At 38.0% G+C, this 18791-nt stretch overlaps 2 protein-coding genes and 1 long non-coding RNA gene across 3 annotated transcripts; 1 reads left to right on the forward strand and 2 right to left on the reverse strand.

Moving 5' to 3' along the window:
- Positions 1–15: 15 nt before the first annotated feature.
- Positions 16–4945, reverse strand: olfml3b (olfactomedin-like 3b). Its single transcript, XM_027012472.2, has 3 exons — positions 4162–4945; positions 2730–3015; positions 16–1500 (listed from the first exon to the last, which is right to left on the reverse strand). Exons 1-3 carry the CDS (start codon positions 4264–4266, stop codon positions 716–718), a joined length of 1176 nt encoding a protein of 391 aa, XP_026868273.2. The 5' UTR covers positions 4267–4945; the 3' UTR covers positions 16–715.
- An 8021-nt stretch (positions 4946–12966) lies between these two features.
- LOC113578942 lies at positions 12967–16281 on the reverse strand. Its single transcript, XR_003410810.1, has 2 exons — positions 16111–16281; positions 12967–13120 (listed from the first exon to the last, which is right to left on the reverse strand). It is a non-coding gene; the product is annotated as an uncharacterized LOC113578942 (long non-coding RNA).
- gpr25 (G protein-coupled receptor 25) lies at positions 13885–15620 on the forward strand. The gene has a single exon (XM_027012499.2). It carries the CDS (start codon positions 13886–13888, stop codon positions 15146–15148), a length of 1263 nt encoding a protein of 420 aa, XP_026868300.2. The 5' UTR covers position 13885; the 3' UTR covers positions 15149–15620.
- Positions 16282–18791: the final 2510 nt, after the last annotated feature.

The raw sequence follows: 18791 nt of genomic DNA on the forward strand, positions 1-18791 counted from the left end.
CTGACATTTTGCAAATTAATGCAATTAATACTCATTTAATATTTTACATGATGACATAACTGAATAGCATAATACTACTACCATTTCCAGTTGTTTTTAACCTCAGTGAACAGCTGGGAAAATATTTTAATATAATGTTTAAAAAATGCAGAGCATAACACAGTAACATTTTCAAATTATGCTGAAGGCAAAATCTTTTGATTTATGTAAGTAGTACTTTTTCAATTCTCTATTGTTTTGTTAGTCAGTACAGTAGGTGGTAGTGGATAATGGCTGCACTCTGGGTACTATAGGCATATTTTCAGTTCATCTTTAGAAACTTCTATAATTTTTGCCCCTGAAAAACATTAAGTAATAAACAATGTAATTTTACCAAATTTTTATTTTTACGGTAAGAAGCAGAAATATAGGGGCATCAGGGAAGTGGCTGGGGATGATCCAGTCCTAGACATGTGTATTCATTCCAAATACTGAAAACAACCAGCTTTGTGCTAGTTATTCTGAATGCCTAACACTTGCCTTCACCATGACAGCAACTCCTATAAGGTGCTCTAAAAGAACCTTCAGCAAATATTTTCCAACTTGAGTAAAGAACATCAAATTGGTTTTTACCAGGTTCAATTTGTACATATTGTTTTAAAACAAGATCAAAATCTGGAGACTAATAGATTCTGTCCTGTTGGCCGCATGCTATTTTTTGACCGTTCCACACATCCTACACCTCCAGTTTTTTCTTCATCTGCAGCTTGTAAAGAATCTGATAGCCATCATCCCAGGCATAAAGCAACTGCTCCAATGGACTGTATTTGAGACTCGAATGAGTCCCATAGCGCTTGGGAAAATACACTATAGGAGCATCATCATTGGTCACCATGTCACTCACATCAAAAACACACTGGATCCGAGAGCGACTGGGGAGTCTGGAGTTGTAGACAACATAGACGGTTCCACAGACAACAAAAGCTGCCTCCGCATTCTCCCTTGGGCATGGGGTGTCCCACATCTGTTCAATGGCCAGTGTTTGAGGGTCCACCTTGGCTAGCAAGACATGTTTCTCATTTTCCTTGGTAGCGTAAATGGCCCACAGACCCTCCTCATCTGCAGCCAGGTCAATGTAGGTCTCGGGGTTCAGACTGTACACGGGCAGCTGGTCTTTAGCTGGGAACACAGCACTGTCGGCCACTAAGCCTTTCAGCAGATCGAACTTCATCAGCCTCAACTCCTCACCGTCCTTCACATAATACAGGTGATTGTTGTACACGACATGGCCCATTCCTCCCCAGGAAGAGGGGAGCTGGATGCGGGTGCCTCCCGACGTGCCCTGAGAGGAGGTGAAGTCACGCACTGAGCCAAACTCGTACAGCATGTCCTCGCCTGTGCCGTTAAAGATGTAAATCTTCCCAGAAGAACTGCCCATGTCTTTGGTCCACATGCCCTTACTGCCACCCACACGCTTCAGGATCTTCATGGCTTTGATGCTGGAAATCATATCACTACAGTCTTTGGAGAGAGCACATATAGCAGAGACATGCAGTAAGTGTCTGCAGGAATGCAATATAATAGATCATACACTGCTAGAGTAGACACTGCATTTCCTCAGGATTTTCTCATTAACTTGTATAAAATTACTGAATGTCATCAATTTTGTAATATCTGCCTACTTTAATTAGTGCATTAATGTTCACTCTCCTCTTGTATAATTAAAGTGTTTATTCTGCACTTTATAATGGCAGACATATAATTATGCAACTTGATCCTAAAGCATGTTTGGAATGCTCATTCTGATTACAAAATCACTAGGACCAGCACTCTTGTTTAATTATATAAGATGAAAAAATCAATTACACCATGCCAGGCTATAGTTAATGAGATCCAGTTAATTTATGCTGTGTGGATACAGTCTTATGACATGTTAGTAGGCCTGATGAGTGCACACGTCCCATGCTAAAAACAGCCCTGTTATCCTCCTGGAGAGTATTGTGAGTGTCTCACAATGAATATCAAACAGGGTATTTCAAAATCACTTACTTTTTACTTAGTGCTCTATGGTAGAGATTTATGCAAATAGAAGATTTCCTGGGTATTCTCAATTTAACATAGCAAGTATTATGCACTGTGGTTCTTTGTCATTTTAAATCTTCCTTTTTGCAGGCCTTGTTAAGTGCCTGGATGTATGGAGTCACTCATGGCTACACAACATCTATACATATCAAAACATTAAAAAAAATAATAATAATAATTAACTGAATGTGAATTCTTACAGTGAAGAAAATTTGGATAAATGAATCCAACATTCATCCAAACATTAAAGCATGTTTTGTTGGAAAGACAATAAGATGGATTAATAGAAATGGGACCTAGAGATTTTGAATGTGGTGTAATTCAAAAGATGTGGTGAACCAAAATCTGTGAACTGTGGCAACTTGTACACAGTATTTTGCGTATATATCTATAAAAAGTAGATATACAGTATCTTGCCTAGATATACGAGTGATATGTATAAGTATGTCTCTTTAAAACAGCTTTAAACATTTTTTTTATTTAAGCCATACCAAGATTTTTCAGAAGTGTGCCCTGCCTTTTCACCTGAGAATGTTGTCCTAATTCTTCCAACTTACTTCATACTAATATAGAATTCCCAAGTGAATTCTGTGCTTTCAGTGCATAGCATCCGTTTCATATCAGTATCCCCAGGAAAGTAGCAATAGTATTTTATGAAGCCTCTTTACCCGTGAGCTTGGAGTACTTGGCTTTATTCCTCTCCTTGGCTACAGTAACCTGCTGCTCTACCAGCTTGTCGTCCACGTCCACACAGGGCTGGGCACCATTCTGTGCCTCTAGGTAGTCCATCTCGCGCTCCACCCGGTCCATGCGCACGCCCACCGCATCCAGCTCGCTGCGTAGTGCCTCCTTGTTCTTGTCCAGGCCGTCCAGCTGAGCCACCATCTGCTGCTTGAACTCGCGCAGCTCTGAGGCATACCGGCTCGTCTGCTCGTGCCACAGTGAAATGCGGTCCTGGCACATGACGAGAGGAAAAGTGTGCATGAATTTTAATGCGACAAAGGGAAGTCTAAGCAAGAACATATGTGCTAGTGCATAGGTTGGATTTTGTAGATGAGGTTTGACCTTACAAATGTTGGTAATGACTTTTCTGGAGCAACACTAATAAAAACCTGAGTACTCAGTGGTGTCATAATAAATCCTTGCTATTCTATTGCACACACCGCCTGTGGGTTACACAGGAAAATGCCTTACATTACAGAAAATGTGTCTTTATAGATATTTGTAGATTCTGTATGTAGCACGCATGAAGTTTTCAGATTCTGCAGAAATGAAAGCAAGCTGCACAGGGTCCACACAGCTTCAGCAATTTATTAAAACTTGCTTTAAAGTAGCATAATTTACACTGGAAATATGACAGCCTCTGACTAAGCAAATTTTATTTGTCTGTGAGTCACTGGAAAAAAATTGAATAGAAGCTTCTTTGAGCAAAATTCTAAGAATTGATTTGATTCGTGCACTTATGCTGGACCACAAATGCAAACTCAGCAGGTGCCATACACACACAGTGCAGGCGCTATACATACGTTTTGCAGACACTGTATAGCTATTGTACAGATATGTTCTTTTACAAGATGAGATATAAGAGATAGAAGGGGATAAAGAGTGAGAGTTGTGCGATAGCAAGATAGAGCGATAAGTTGAAGTGCTGGTTAGGAAGACAGAAAGCAAAATGTGATTGGTTTGTGTGTGTGTAGGTGTGTGTGTGTGTGAGAGAGAGAGAGAGAGAGAGAGAGGGAGGGGGGGGGGGGGAGTTATAAACCCTGAGGAAACATGTATGGGGGTAATAAAGCAGAAGGACATTAGTAGTCTTGTTATTAAAGGTCCCCTGTAACAACCATAAAACCATCCGGAGGTGCAACAAAGCTTTTGAAGAAGCTCTTAGAAAGTAAAGTAATGGAAAAAGCAGGTCAGAGGTTTACCTATTGCTGTTGCAATCACACAGACAAATGTAAGCTCTCTTCGCTGTTATTTTACGCAGTGGCTTTCTACTGAGCATTGCGGTTCTGCTGGTCAAGGCTTATTTTCTACGTGTCCGTATTTCTCCCAGCCAGGACCTGGAGGCGCAGGTCTGGCTGGGAGTACAGCGAAGCTTCTTACCTCGATGGCAAGCAGTCTCCTCTCTAAGTAGTCCATCAGGGCCTGCTGCTGCGCTGCGGCCAGTCCAGAAAGCACGACGACGAGAAAGTGGAGGACTCTCATCATGGCTCGAGTCTGTGCTCGAATGTGCGTGTGGACTTAGTCAGGGAGGAAAAGCCCTCATGGACAATCCAGACGCCCAAGTTGGCTGGAATGTTTTGACCAACAGCAGAGGAGGAGCCTGCACATCTGGCCTTCTTTAACTATTTTCACTCTCTCATCTTGAAGAAGAAAGTCCAAAACGTGACAGTCCTTTTTACCAGATTCAAGGGAAACATTCGTGCGTACATTTGGGCCTTTGTACGAACCATCATGAAGCTTTCGATAGTTTAAACGTTTATATTGTTACGAGTCCCACACGTATTGTATTTGTGTACTTATTAAATGATCTTAGAAATTCTGTTGGTAATAATTTTAGGACCATAGCAATGAATATATTTTAGAGAAATGACATTTTAAACTGCTGACGTAAAGCTTTTTATTTTGGTTAGCTTATGTAACACCAAAGCATTTCCCGACAAACGAACGGACCGAAGTTAATTTCATGTCTGCCTGACCTAAACCTTGAATTGCTCCAGACTGCCACTTATTCTGAAGTGGGAGAGAGGAAATACTCATACGTACTGTCACTAACACACTGACATTGGACTTATATACAAATATATTGAAAGACAGAGCACATTAAACAAGGTTAAACAAGATGTACCGTGAAGTAATGAGCACAATAATAAAAAACTTAAGAGTATATAAATTCAGTGATAATTTTTCGGTTATTTGTATGCGGTCGGAAGTCAGGTGACGGGCTGTACTGAAATCCTGTACCCTGCGTAAGTTGCGTCAGCTTAAAGGTCGCTTTCATAGCGCAAAGAGGAGGTGTTAGCCGGGTAGTTTTAATATACTTTATACTGTAAGTATCTAATTACGTGATCACTCTGTGTACAATTAAGTGTAATGCAAACATAAAATAAAATACTTGTAGTTAAATCTAATATAGACACCTGGTGAGATCCTGTTCAATGTCCTCAAAGTTTAATCAATATTATATCCTTAATGCTCAGCAATTCGTTTTAGGAAGTCCTCATATATGATCGGATTTGGTCTACTTTCAATACAGTCATATCAGTGAGAGATGTAAATCCTGTTTAGTACATCCAAAATGTGATGTTGAAAGCCACAGCCAGAGCATGCGTACAAAATATAAACTATATACCCTATTGTCTGTGTATTCTCACATTCGGAGCACATTCAGTTTATATATTTTTGTAAGGTGTTCAAAACGCCAGCTGAATAACTTACTGATTATTTGTGAAGGGCAACAGATTACAACTGTGCTGTATTTTGAGCACAAGATGGCACTGTTCCGTTGCTAGTGTTGCCTGTTTGTTTGGGGGGGGGGGGGGGGGGGGGGTTTGGCGTTTAATATTGATCACATAGGGGCCGTGAAGGAACAGGCAAACAATCTGACTAAACACAATTATATGTATTATGAAAATGGTCTTATAATTTCATGGGGTAAAGAGTTGTTTTAATACCTATATATATATATATATATATATATATATATATATATATATATATATATATATATATATATATATATAAAGTTTACGTTTATATAGATAGATAGATAGATAGATAGATAGATAGATAGATAGATAGATAGATAGATAGTGCTTCAAAGTGCAAGAGTGCTTCAGGCAAAGTGCGTCAAAATTCAAGAGCAGAAACATCCTGTTTCTCTAGAAACCTTGTGTACTTCAATACAATTTTAAATATCTCTACATCATCAACATCATCATCACTATTTACATTTATATAGCACCTTTCTCAAACTCAAGGATGCTTTTACAGACAGATGTCAGCATAGTCACTCACACACCAATGAGAAGCAGCAGCCAGTTTGCATACAACCTAATCTCAATCAGAAACCACAGCCCCCTGGGGGACTGCACCAGGTGCAGGTGAAGGGGAGGAGGTTGAGACCAGTCAAAAGCATTTATACAGGCAACTGTGGTTTAGTGGTTTATTCTCAGTATAAAATACATATTTGCTGAAGTTCATTTGAAATTAACATTTTAGATCAAATAACGGATTTTTTTTTTTTTTTTTTTTTTACAATACACTTAAACAATTTTGTCAGGGTAACATATTTCAACTAAATATTTTCAACTACAAAAATTCAAATAAGACAAAAAAGATCTGTCAAACTCGTGATCTCAGTTTAAGTATCCATGATAAATAGTGTCGCTTGACATAGTCAAAAGGTTTAAGGATAGTAGAGGCCATACATTGTAAGAACATTAGTAGGACTGGGACCTGTTCTTTATACATGGATCACTGAGTGGATTAAGATGGATTGGACTCTTGATAATTTGACATGATCCTGGATTTTTCTTCTCTTCGTGGCTGTGGCTGGCCTTGTTACCAACATGTCAGTAATCACAACCCTGCTCTTATTTGTGTCACAACTGCTTCTACTGTATTGCCCTTGGTTGTTATTCAGAACTTAAATTTTTTCATGAGTTTTTAACAGCAACTCGTGTTGCCTGGGGAAAACCACTGCACTCCTTTTCTCACCATTCCAAGTTGCCAGTCGGTGACTTGCAGACCATGGTTTCAGCATCTCAGTATTTGAGTTTGCTCAGCATCTCCCTCCAAAACCATGGGAGTTAATATACAGTCAAAATACAGTCAAATGCCCTCCCCAAACTGCTGCTCCAAAGATGAAAGTGTATAATTATCTAAAATGTCTTTGTATTCTATAGCATATAAACTCTGTAAAACAGCCTCAGAACATTATTCTTCCTCCATCAAACTTTATTGTAGACACTACACATTCCTGCAGGAAGTGGTCTTCTGGCATTTGCCAATCTCAGCCAATACACCCAGATAGTGAAGAATGATACATCACTCCAGACAACACAATTCCATTGCTCCTGAGTCCAGTGGTAGTGTGGTTTACACCACTCCAGCCAACACTTGGCATTGCACATGGTGATCGTAGGCTTGTTTGCAGCTGCTCAGCCATGAAAACCCATTTCATGGAGTTCCCAGTGCACAGTTCTTGTGCTGATTTTGTGTCCAGATAGAGTTTGGAACTCTTTTGTGAGTAAACAGACAATAGCTCATTTTAACATGTTGCACAGTGCTCTGTGAGTGTGTGTGGTTTACTGCTTTGTGGCTAAGATGTTGGTGCTCCTGTTGATGCTTCCATTACACAATAACAGCACTTACAGGAAGATCTGGCAGGGCAGAAATTGCCCAAATTGACATGTGGCAATGGTGACATCCTATGACAGTAACACACTTAAAGTCACTGAGCTCTTCAGTATGAAAGTTATACTGCCACTGCTACTGCCAATCTATCAGACTGCACTGCTATGCACTTTTATGGTGACACTTCATTTTGAGTGGTCCTTTATAGATTAAATAGACTCTCAGCAGACTCTCAGTAACATATCAATGATGTAGCAGTTGCCATACCACCTGACTCTCTACCACACTACCCAGCAGCCTGTTCAACACCCAGCCAACAACTCAGCCAATCAGGGACGTTCAATCAGATTGTCATCAACGGACTATTGAACTCACCTGTGTGTTCAGAGCAATTGTTGTATATAAGACTGTTTCAAGCACTGATTCATTGTGAAGCATTGCCTCTAGACTTTCTAAGCATGCCGAGTGTTATTTTCTTTGACTAGCCTCCTGTGTACCGTACCCTTACTTTGTCTTTCTCATTGCTGATTTTGCCTGATCCCCTTTTGGATTTACTCCCTGGTTTTTGTATTGCTCTTCTTGTTTTGGACACTGACTTTGATCTCTCTATGATTTGGATTTCGTCTTACTTTGCTCTTTCGATTTTAACCCTGAGTTATTCTGCTACCACCGACTGGAACATTAATAAAGCTCTTATTCTAAATCCGCAAGGATCTGAATCTGCCTGGCCCATCACAGCAGTAGTGAAACATGAAGAGACTTGATTAATCAATTAACTGTTTAAATAAGATTTGCTTATAATCTGATGAATCTTACTGTGGGTTAGGGTTAGGATGTTTGGCAACAACTCCATAGCTGATAAGATGGCACCACAGAAAGACAAAGACACAGCCCAGAAGATCATCAACACTCATCTGCCTGCTCTAGAAGACATTTAAAGTATCCCACATCAAAAAGGTTCCATTCCACGCTGCATATCACCTTTTTACCCTTCTGCACTCAGGAAAGCACTACAGCTCTATCAAGGCATGCGCTACACAAGTAGTGGACAGTTTTCCAAGGTCATCATCACACTGAACTGAGCGCTGAAAGAACTGAAGGAATTGAATGTATAAAGAAACGTACTGAACTCTGTACACAGTACTTAGCAGGAACTACCCCCTACTGAACAGACACTGTGCTGCAATATCTATATCTGCAATATATAATGTGCAATATTCATTTAAAATAGCTGCCCTTCTGCAATATCTATGCAATACTTCCTCTGGAACAACAATACTTGCAATACTTGTTTTATAAGATACTTACACTGTAAACATATATGCATTATTTATCACAAAAAGCTTATGGCCTTCTAAGTACACAGGATGTATACACAGACACCCACTTTGTGAAATATGTATATCTATATATATTATTTTAGTTCTATTTTTATGATGTTGTGTTTTAACATAAGAGCTCTGTCAAGTAGTGCACCTTAATTTCATTGACAGTTCAATGGCAAAATGTTAATGTTAATTCTTAAATTTTTAATCTTTCAAAATAAACACATTCCAACACCACAATTTAAGCTTTGTTCATTCTTGGCATTTGGACAGAACAAGATTAATTTGTTATATTTGAATATTGCAATTTAAAACCAAACATTTTCATAAATCCAATAGGAGGAATTACACATTTTAAAACACAGAATTTAGATAATACACAAAATAACAGCAACATAATAATACACTGCCTTGCCAAGTTATTTAACCCTAACTGATGCAGTGAGTAGCTTCTCATTCGTTAATCAACCATGTTGAAAAACACATCCTGTGGTCAAGGAAAAGATGTTAATCTGTTTCAGAAGGGTCAAATTATTGGCATGCATCAAGCATAGAAAACATCTAAGAGGATTGCTGAAACTACTAAAATCGGGTTAAGAACTGTACAATCCATTATTAAAAAAGTGGAAGGACAGTGGGGAAACATTATCTTCCAGGAAGGAATGTGGTCATAAAAAAATCCTGAATGATCATGATTGGCGATCTCTTAAATGTGTGGTGAAATCAAATCGTAGAAAAACAACAGTAGAACTCAGGGATATGTTTAATAGTGAAAGTAAGAGCATTTCCACAAGCACAGTGTGAAGGGCACTCAAGGGATTGGGAGCCTTAAGCCTTAAGAAAGCCGTGTAACCTAAAGAAAACCACTTGTCAGTGAGGCTAACTGGCAAAAATGGCTTCAGTTTGCTAGGGAGCATAATTCTGGAGCAATGGAACAAGGTCATGTGGTCTGATGAGTCCAGATTTACCCAGTTCCAGAGTGATGGGCACAACATGGTAAGCAGAGAGGTAGCTGAAGAGATGCACCCATCATGCCTAGTGCCTACCGTACAAGCCTGTGGGGGCAGTGCTATGATCTGGGGTTGCTGCAGTTGGTCAGGTCTAGGTTCAGCAACGTTATGTGCCCAAAGAATGAGGTCTGACTACCTAAATATACTAAACGACCAGGTTATTCCATCAATGGATTTTTTTCTTCCCTGATGGCACAGGCATATTCCAAGATGACAATGCCAGGATTCATCGGGCTCAAATTATGAAAGAACATGAGACATCATTTTCACACATGGATTGGCCAGCACAGAGTCCAGACCTGAATGCCATTGAGAATCTTCGGGATGTGCTGGAGTGGTCCTTTTGCACAGTGGTCCAAATCTCCCATCATCAATACAAGATCTTGGGAAAAAATTAATGCAACCCTGGACAGAAATAAATGTTGAGACATTGCAGAAGCTTGTGGAAATGATGCCACAGTGAATGCGTACCGTAATCAAAGCTAAAGGCGGTCCAACGAAATATTAGAGTGTGTGACCTTTTATTTTGGCCATGCAGTGTATAAAATACTAATTATAATTAAATATAACTTACACTTTCCCTTCTAGAAGTGGTTATAGAATTCAGTGATAAAGGACTCTCATTTTTTACATTCAGGTAAACGGTGACAGCATTGAGTTGCCTGTTTTATATATTAAATTTGCTGAGCTTCAAAGAGTAGAAATGCTCACCTTCGGCAATCTGTTATGAAATTTCAGTGACATCCTTCCTACTCTCATAAACGGTCAAAAATTACCACAGATGCCGGAAATGTATATATGTGTGGTCGGCTGACGCAGACTTAAAAAAATAAAATGGGTGACCTCGTTTGCTGTCTATGATCTCTTCATCTTGCACTTGTATGCATTGTCTTGCACATTTTTCACCAAACATTTTTGCCCAAAACTCATGTCTGAAGTTACAGCTGATATCTGGAAGCATCTAACAACAATGACAGCTAAGATGATGAAGTCAGCCCACAGAAAATAATTGAGCTGGGGGCTTAAGTGGATGATTAAGGTACAGAGGGGATTTCCAGCTTTCTATTGATTCTTAAGCTCAGTGCCACACAAGTGTCTCCTGTTCCACCTTCTCACCACATTCTCTGTAACTCTTTAACTGCCTTTGTGTCAATACTGGCAAATCAGGCTGTTTTAGGTAACCTTGGAGAGTTTGACTTGTGTTCATCCATGTCCACATTCTTTGTCTTTTTCTGTCATGTATGAGTAGATGCCACTATCTGGCCTCTGCCTTTTGAGAGGCTGGTGTAGCTTTACGTGGATTTTGATGTTGTCCTCATGTGTTAGTCAAGTTTTAGCATTTTAATCCTTTACATTATAAATCATCTATATTGTACTATTTTAGTGCATAAGTAAGACCCTTGTGAATATGCCATGTTTATCATTGGGAAATCAATCTTCAGAAATGGACCTGGAAATAAGAACATAATGATAGCAGATTACACACAATCTAATCAGATTTCTAAAAAAAATTAAATAATAATAAATAAATAAATCATATGATGGGCTTAGTCTCTATGGCATAAAAAATATGATTAATGTTTTTATTACTAAAAAAAATTTGTTTAAGAAAAAGGTAGTTACAAAGAACTTCCTTTTTGTTGGTACTGTGTTGAATGTTGAAGCATAAAGTTTAAATCATCATAAAGTGATTTAAAATGAGCAATTAGGGCTACTTTATGTGCACCAAAAACATAAAAAAATGGAATGGGGACACATTAAAAGCAACACTCAAACAAACACAATAAGTGTTTGGTATTTGGTTTGTTGTGATTCTCTCTGATTGCTGGTGCTAAAAGAGATGGTCCATGCGCCTCACTTCACAGAGCCTCCCGTTCACAAGGATGGGTTTGGTGCGATATTTGCTGGTTCTGCTGGAAGTGGGTTTTATCCCACATTTGTTCATGACAGATGGCTATCTGTCTACAGTACAACACTGTACTGAGAAAACACGCTCAAGTGAGAAGAGACACTAATATGAGAAAAGAAATGAACAATTACTTGTTGCATAAGCATTTGTTATGCATTTTAATCTGGAAGGTATAGGAGCATTAGTAGGTGGATTTGGTTTCACCAGTCTGAGCTGAGATTACATTTACCATTGCACAGAATTAGTGAGAGAATGTCTTCATTTTCTGGTAATGTATAGGTACCTAAACACTGAGCTGGGGCTTTAAGTAATTGTTCATTGAATGTGGCAAGAGAGAGTGCTGTAAAAATAATGTTCCGCTTTACATTCAATAATTGGGATGGCAGCTGAAGTGTTAAAAGTTTCCCTGTGGTTCGCTATGTTAATTAACAGTTTGCTTCTATCACATTGTTAATGCATAGCATATAAGCGAGAGGTCTTCCTTATACAATTCTAAAATAGTAAGACACTTCAATGTAAAAATGTGTTGCTCTGTGCAGTAATTGTGTCCCATAACTGAAATGGTTAAAAGCCTTAAATTAATACAAAATGCAGTAGCAATTAGGTAAGCTAAAATACAGCACTTCAACACTATATGGACACATAATTCTCAATACAATGAATATTAGTATATTTATATTTTAGATGTATAATGTAAAATCATTATTTCTATGCATGTACCATTTTCATTTTGGTTAGGACAATGCAGCAGGAAGAAACATAGTAAAGGAAGAATCAACTTTGTTGCTTTATTTATTTACCACTATTTGATTTGATACATTGTTACTAATGTGGAAAACTATTATATCACAGGCATGTGTCATAATACATCATTGTGTGAAAATGTGGCCACAGGTTATGAAACCAAGGCCATCTTACATTTATAGATACAAACTACTGCTATTATTACCACATATCAGAACAGCTCTATGCTTCTCCAGGTCTATATGTTAACCAACCATTTTTATGAACTTTTTTCTTCTTAGCTACCCAATTATAAATGCAAATATTCAATTTATATTCATAAGAAAAAGCATATAAAATCCTACTCTTCCCCACACAAATAAAAGTTACACTAAATTTGACTACATAACATACATACAGACAGCCTGATCAAAATATTCCCATCCCACATTTTCCTGTAACAGATTGAAAATCATGTGTATTTATGGTGTCCATACAAAAACTACTCATTGAAATCTATGTGATTTGGTCCTCTGCCACATATATTGTGACGTTGATGGCAGAGAAGGAGCGAAAGGCGAGGTTTCAGTAAGGTAGCCTTTATTGTGAATAACAATAAAAAGAGCAAGAAGGAAAAAAAGATCAAATAAATGCCAGGAGAAGTCAGCATTTCGGTGGCGCTTGGTAGTCGCTCTACAGTCCGCTAATGCGCAGCGCTGACTTGAGGTATCTGTGGGCTTAAATAAAAGGGAAAAAAAGGGGTGTTGGGTTAATAATCAGGTGATTGTGAGCAGGGCAGGTGTGTGGTGCGTTCCTGTGCAGGAGTGGGCGTGTCTCTCCTGCTGGACGACCGGCCTACCGTGACATATATGTCTTATTTGTGCCACATTTCCGGTTATATTTGTTGTTAACCGTTATGAGGGTCAACCATTATTGATTAATTTTTATTAATCAATCATTATTAATCATTATTATTAATTTCTAAGGGAGTAATATGGCATGCAAAGAGAAATCTCATTTCAAAGATTTACCAAGAAACCAGAGATTAAAAAATACCCTCAAAATACGTGCATGAAACACAATGCTGAAATATGCAGCAAAATTACCATTAATGATGATACAATTAATGATTTGTACAATTGCTATGTAGTGTAATAGTGTACATGACTCATTTCTTTTGTAATCGATCTGTTTAAGTAGCGTTGGATTATAGGTGTCAGCTACTGAGGGTTTTTTCTTGTAGAAATATATTTGCTGAATATGCTGTGTTTAGAAATATATTTTTGGATTATATATTCATCTATGTACCTAGTCAGGAGACAACACTCACATTATATAGCTGAGTCAGTTTTCCTACTGTTTTTTAAAATGTAATGATGTTGTAGCCTTTGTGCCTCAGATCATTACAATATTTTTTCTTTTAAAACCAATTTTTATGGAATGCTCAGACATGGTAATTTAGTGATTTGCATATTTGTAGAAATACTCTCTCCATCAGAAAAATGCTAATTATTAGAAAGACAGAAAACAGAGTCATGTGTCAGTTTGTGGTTTGCGAGCATGTGACTTCCTGGGGTTTCTGCACTTTGCCAGTCAGATGTATGCAGATGAAAGGGAGCTATGCATCACCACTCTCTCATACCACCATGGGCAGCACAGCAGAGGAGCTATACGACATTGATGACAGTACCTACAATGGCTATGACTATATCAACGGTACAGAGCTCCCAGGATTAGAGGACACAGTGGACCACCAGCTACTCTCTTTGTCCCACGTCTACCTGCCCATACTGTACTTCATCATATTTTTTGCAGGCGTCTTAGGGAACCTGTTTGTGCTTGTTGTCATTGTTAGCAGACACAAGAGGAGAGGCCGTCTAGTAGACACATTCATGCTCAACCTGGCACTGGCAGACCTAGTGTTTGTCTTCACCTTGCCTTTATGGGCCGTCTCTGCCAGGCAGCATGACCAGTGGCCTTTTGGGAACCTGCTGTGTAAACTCAGCAGCTACATCATCGCTGTCAATCGCTTCTCCAACATCTCCTTCCTCACGTGCATGAGCATTGACCGCTACCTGGCCATCGTACGTCTGATGGAGTCGCACCTACTGCGTAGCAGCAGGTGTGTGCACTTCACCTGTGGGGTGGTGTGGGCAGCATCTCTAGTCCTGGGCATACCTTCGCTGGTCTTCCGCAGGCTGATGATGCATGGAGACAGCAGCTCCTGTCTGGAGGATCTCAATTCCTCCTTCTTCCAAGTTATGGTGCTTCTGTCTGTGGTCCTCACCTTCATATTTCCTGTGCTGGTTATTGTGCTGTGTTATGGGTCGATCATTGTAAAACTACATGAGCACAGTGCCACCAGCAACCTACGGACCAACGCACGCCATCGCCACTCTCTCAAAACAGTCTGTACCATCATTACAGTCTTCCTGGTGTCTTGGCTGCCCTTTAATGTGTTCAAAAGCATCCAGGTGATCTCCAAAATAAGCAATACAGAGCTGGATGAAGATCTCGAAAGGTATTTGAGTAGAGGGCTCATCATCTCCTCCTGTCTGGCCTTTGTCAACAGCTGTGTGAATCCAGCGATTTACCTCTTTCTGGACAAGCATTTCAGACACAGTGCAACTGTACTCTGTCTTTCCTGGCTGGGTCAAGGAGATATACAGCAGAGCTACTTCTCCTCCAATTCTGTCTCCACCTCGGAGAGTGTGGGCAGCACGGCAAGCCATGGATGCCTTTTCTCTCTTACTTCAACGAACTGAACTCTTTCAGCCACATCTGTGCATGTAGTATGGCAATAAATGCTTAGGCTTATTATTATGGCTTCTGTAAATATATTGATGTCAAAGCTATCATTATAATAAGAATGCATTAAATGTCAAAAGCATTTCTTGTATAATTAGTATTATTTAAAACCATGACATTTATAAATTCCTGTTTTCTTGTAACACTTCGCATATACTTTTCAGATTTTATTCAAACTGGGCTGTATGATGCATTGTGAGTCAAATTATTATAATTAATATAATGATTTGTTTACCCCATTTTTAATACCAAAACATAGATTTTCACATGCCTTTTGTAGCATTTAAATGCTCTTCTATGTGACTCTTGTGTTTAAAGTTTTGGATTATAGATAGTTCTACAGTTTTCTCCCTTAGTGCTTTGGAAGACATGTTCTCCCTCTTTGTTATGCCAATATCCCCTGAATGTATCTTTAATAAACTTACAATATGAGTCTACATTTTTCCTATGACCTTTTTTATTGCATAGATGTGTACAAAAGTAAATTCTTCTTAAATCATTAGCTGGGTAACAAGGTCAAACTGCAATTAAAGCTGAATATGCATATAGAGCACAATTAAAAATACAAACTACATTAATTGAAATGGTTTGATTTAAAAAAAAAGTTTCCTCTTGCAGATGCTAGTTACTACTGTTACATTATATTAATATATTAGTAGACCATTTTTTAATCTTTTTATCACTATTTTTACTCAGCAATATCAATACAGTGTTCATTTGTGCTATGTGACCATTATGCAAGCTGGCAACACCTCAAAATAAAGGTTATCATATTATATTAAATTTAATTATAAATGTAATTTCTTTAAATGTAATTAAATCTCATTTTTCACACAATAAATATTCATAATTTGCAATAAACAAATAATTAAAACATTAAACCTTTGGCACCTGTTAACACAATAAAATACTTCCCTACCTTGTTCAACGCAGAACTGCAGGTCAAAATTACAGCCAACATCAGTAACTATTCGTAAAATGCTTTTTCTCGTGAGAAAATGAGTGGGCAGTTACAACACATGAAAGTTCAATGGTTCATGGCCGGCCTCACAGCTTTGCTGTTCCCCTTTGAAATGAGTCACACAGCGGGTGCTGGAGAGATACTGGCTACCGTGTGTGCCAGCGTGAACTTTCGGCCCTGACATGAGCTCAGCAAACCCTTCAGACTTAATTACAAGCTAACATTCAAGAATGTATGGCTCATGTCCTAAAATTGCAAAAAATTAATAAATAAATTTGTACAATTTTAACTTTTTACTTTAGTTTGTGTTATTTGTAATTACAGACATGATACAGTTTAGAATTACATGCATTGCTTTTACTTATTTTATTTAGTTTTTATTTTTTGCTCATTGGTATTAGTGTTATATTAATTAAATAATAATAATATGGAACGTAAAGTAAAATAAATATAAATGCCTAAATAAAAACAATCAAAAGTTGTTGTTTTTTTAAATTATATAACATTGTCTGGTTATGATTTTCAGATTTTCCAGTGTCTACCCTCCTCAGAAATAATCTTAATTGCAAATAATAAGCATTTAATAATTTGATGATTTTCTTTTAAATGTTTGAGTCAAATCAATTATCATGGGGACTGTTTACAAAGGCTCAAAAGTTTGCATTGTGTTTTGAAATGAATCAATCTGATTTCAAGGTGTTCCTCTGTGTTACCAGGAAAAATACATTTTGGCTGATATTTCTAATTACTCAAAAATCAGTGGGTATTGGATACATAAGTTTCTTAAAATTTACCATCACTATTATGTTACTATATAATAACAGCAATATACATTTAGTTGACCTGATTCCTGATACCTGATTTTTTGCTTTCTTGTTATTCATACATTTAAGGTTTAATTAACTTATTTTTAAATTAACTCCAAAACAAGCAACAAAAAATACAAGTGCAAACAATACGTATAAGTGCCACCAAGTAAATCTGTGATGAAAATCTCTCAGTGAACGTGCTCTCAGACACGTCTACCACAGCAGGGAGGTCTGAGAGTGGCACAGAGAGCAGCTTTTAAGAAAACTTACCATGCATTTCTCCCTTTTCTAGCCATTACAAACTTTCAGGTTCACTCTGAAACTTCTCTTGATTGTCATTGTGAAAGCCTTGTTTGGCACCTACACTGGTGATAATAAATACAGCCTACAATAGCTCCTACATCAATTATAATAAATTTAGGACACTTAATTGTCTAAAATGAAACAAGATAATAGTGCTGTTTGCAAAAAAATATATACCATGCAAAAAACACCAGATGCTGAGAATTATTCAAATATTCTTTTTTTTTCCACTACCTACTCTTCCTTTTATCTTTAAACATTATAGATGTTACACGTATTACATACAGAAGGAAGGTGTGTGGTTACTTTTTTGGTTTTGTTTTTTTACTAAAGAGTAAAAACAAGGATGCCTTATAGCAGAGATATGCTAGCAGATGTTGGGGGTTAATCAGACACCAGAGGTCACCGAGAGAAAACCGGTCACATAAGTCTAAACTGGACACATCAGTCTGTGTAACTTTATAACCTTCATTACCCTGTATATCTTTCATTTTACATTTGCCACTTTAATTTAATTGTAATGTTTTCAATTTTAAATATTAAACAATAAAATGAACAGAATCTGTTCAATGCACATGAATTATTAGATTGTAGGTTAAGAAATGGAAAACTATATGTGAAACTGCTGTTATTATTATTACTTCTTCTGTCACACTCAAAAACATATGTCAGGAAACGCATTTACCACATGGCAGAGTTAAGGTATCTATTTTTGAAACTATGGTTCATACTCAGAAATCAGTTAACTCACAACAGTGTCTTATACAGCCTGGGGTGGCCTTTGCACTAAACAAATGTAGGCAGTCAGCTAGGGGACAAATACAAGATTTATGTATTAAATAAGTTATGCTTAAATTTATATGAATATATGTTTTAAATGCATGTTATCTCCTACTCTGTAGATTACATTCAGTAATTTTACTGTAGCACCACCCCTGATCATGGCTGCAACGGTCTGTTCCATGTTTTTACACTACGACACCACTGTGTGAATGCAGACTGATGCAAGCATACAAATAAACAACAGACCCACCCAGGAAAAAAATAAATAAATTTGATTGTAGAACATAAATGTGTCACGGTGCACAGGGTACGGAGACCCACCCACTGACACACACAAGCACCTGTGCCTCATTTGTCCTCTTCCTATTTAAAGCCCACAGGCATTCTCCTCCAATGCTACACATATATAGCCTGTATAGTGCCTAGAAGCTGTCGCCTGCAAGTCTGAGCCCACGGCGCGGCGCTGCAAGCTGTCATCGCCAGCTATTTGTCCGTAGTTTCCTGTGTTAATTTGAGTGCGTATTATTGTTTGCTCTATGGAAAATAAAGACTCGCGTCTCGCTCCGTCCCTGCCGCCGTCACAAAATGTAACTCAGTCCTCCACTTAATGCTTTAGATCTCTTAAATCCTCATGTACTCTTGTCCACATGGCTGTTCATTTTCTTGCTATGAATATTTTTCAAACTTGCTAATATTAAACACAGCTAATTTAAATGTTAGAACATTTAGATGAAACGTTTCAAT

Source organism: Electrophorus electricus, chromosome 20 (genome assembly GCF_013358815.1).
Source record: "Electrophorus electricus isolate fEleEle1 chromosome 20, fEleEle1.pri, whole genome shotgun sequence".
NCBI lineage: Eukaryota > Metazoa > Chordata > Actinopteri > Gymnotiformes > Gymnotidae > Electrophorus > Electrophorus electricus.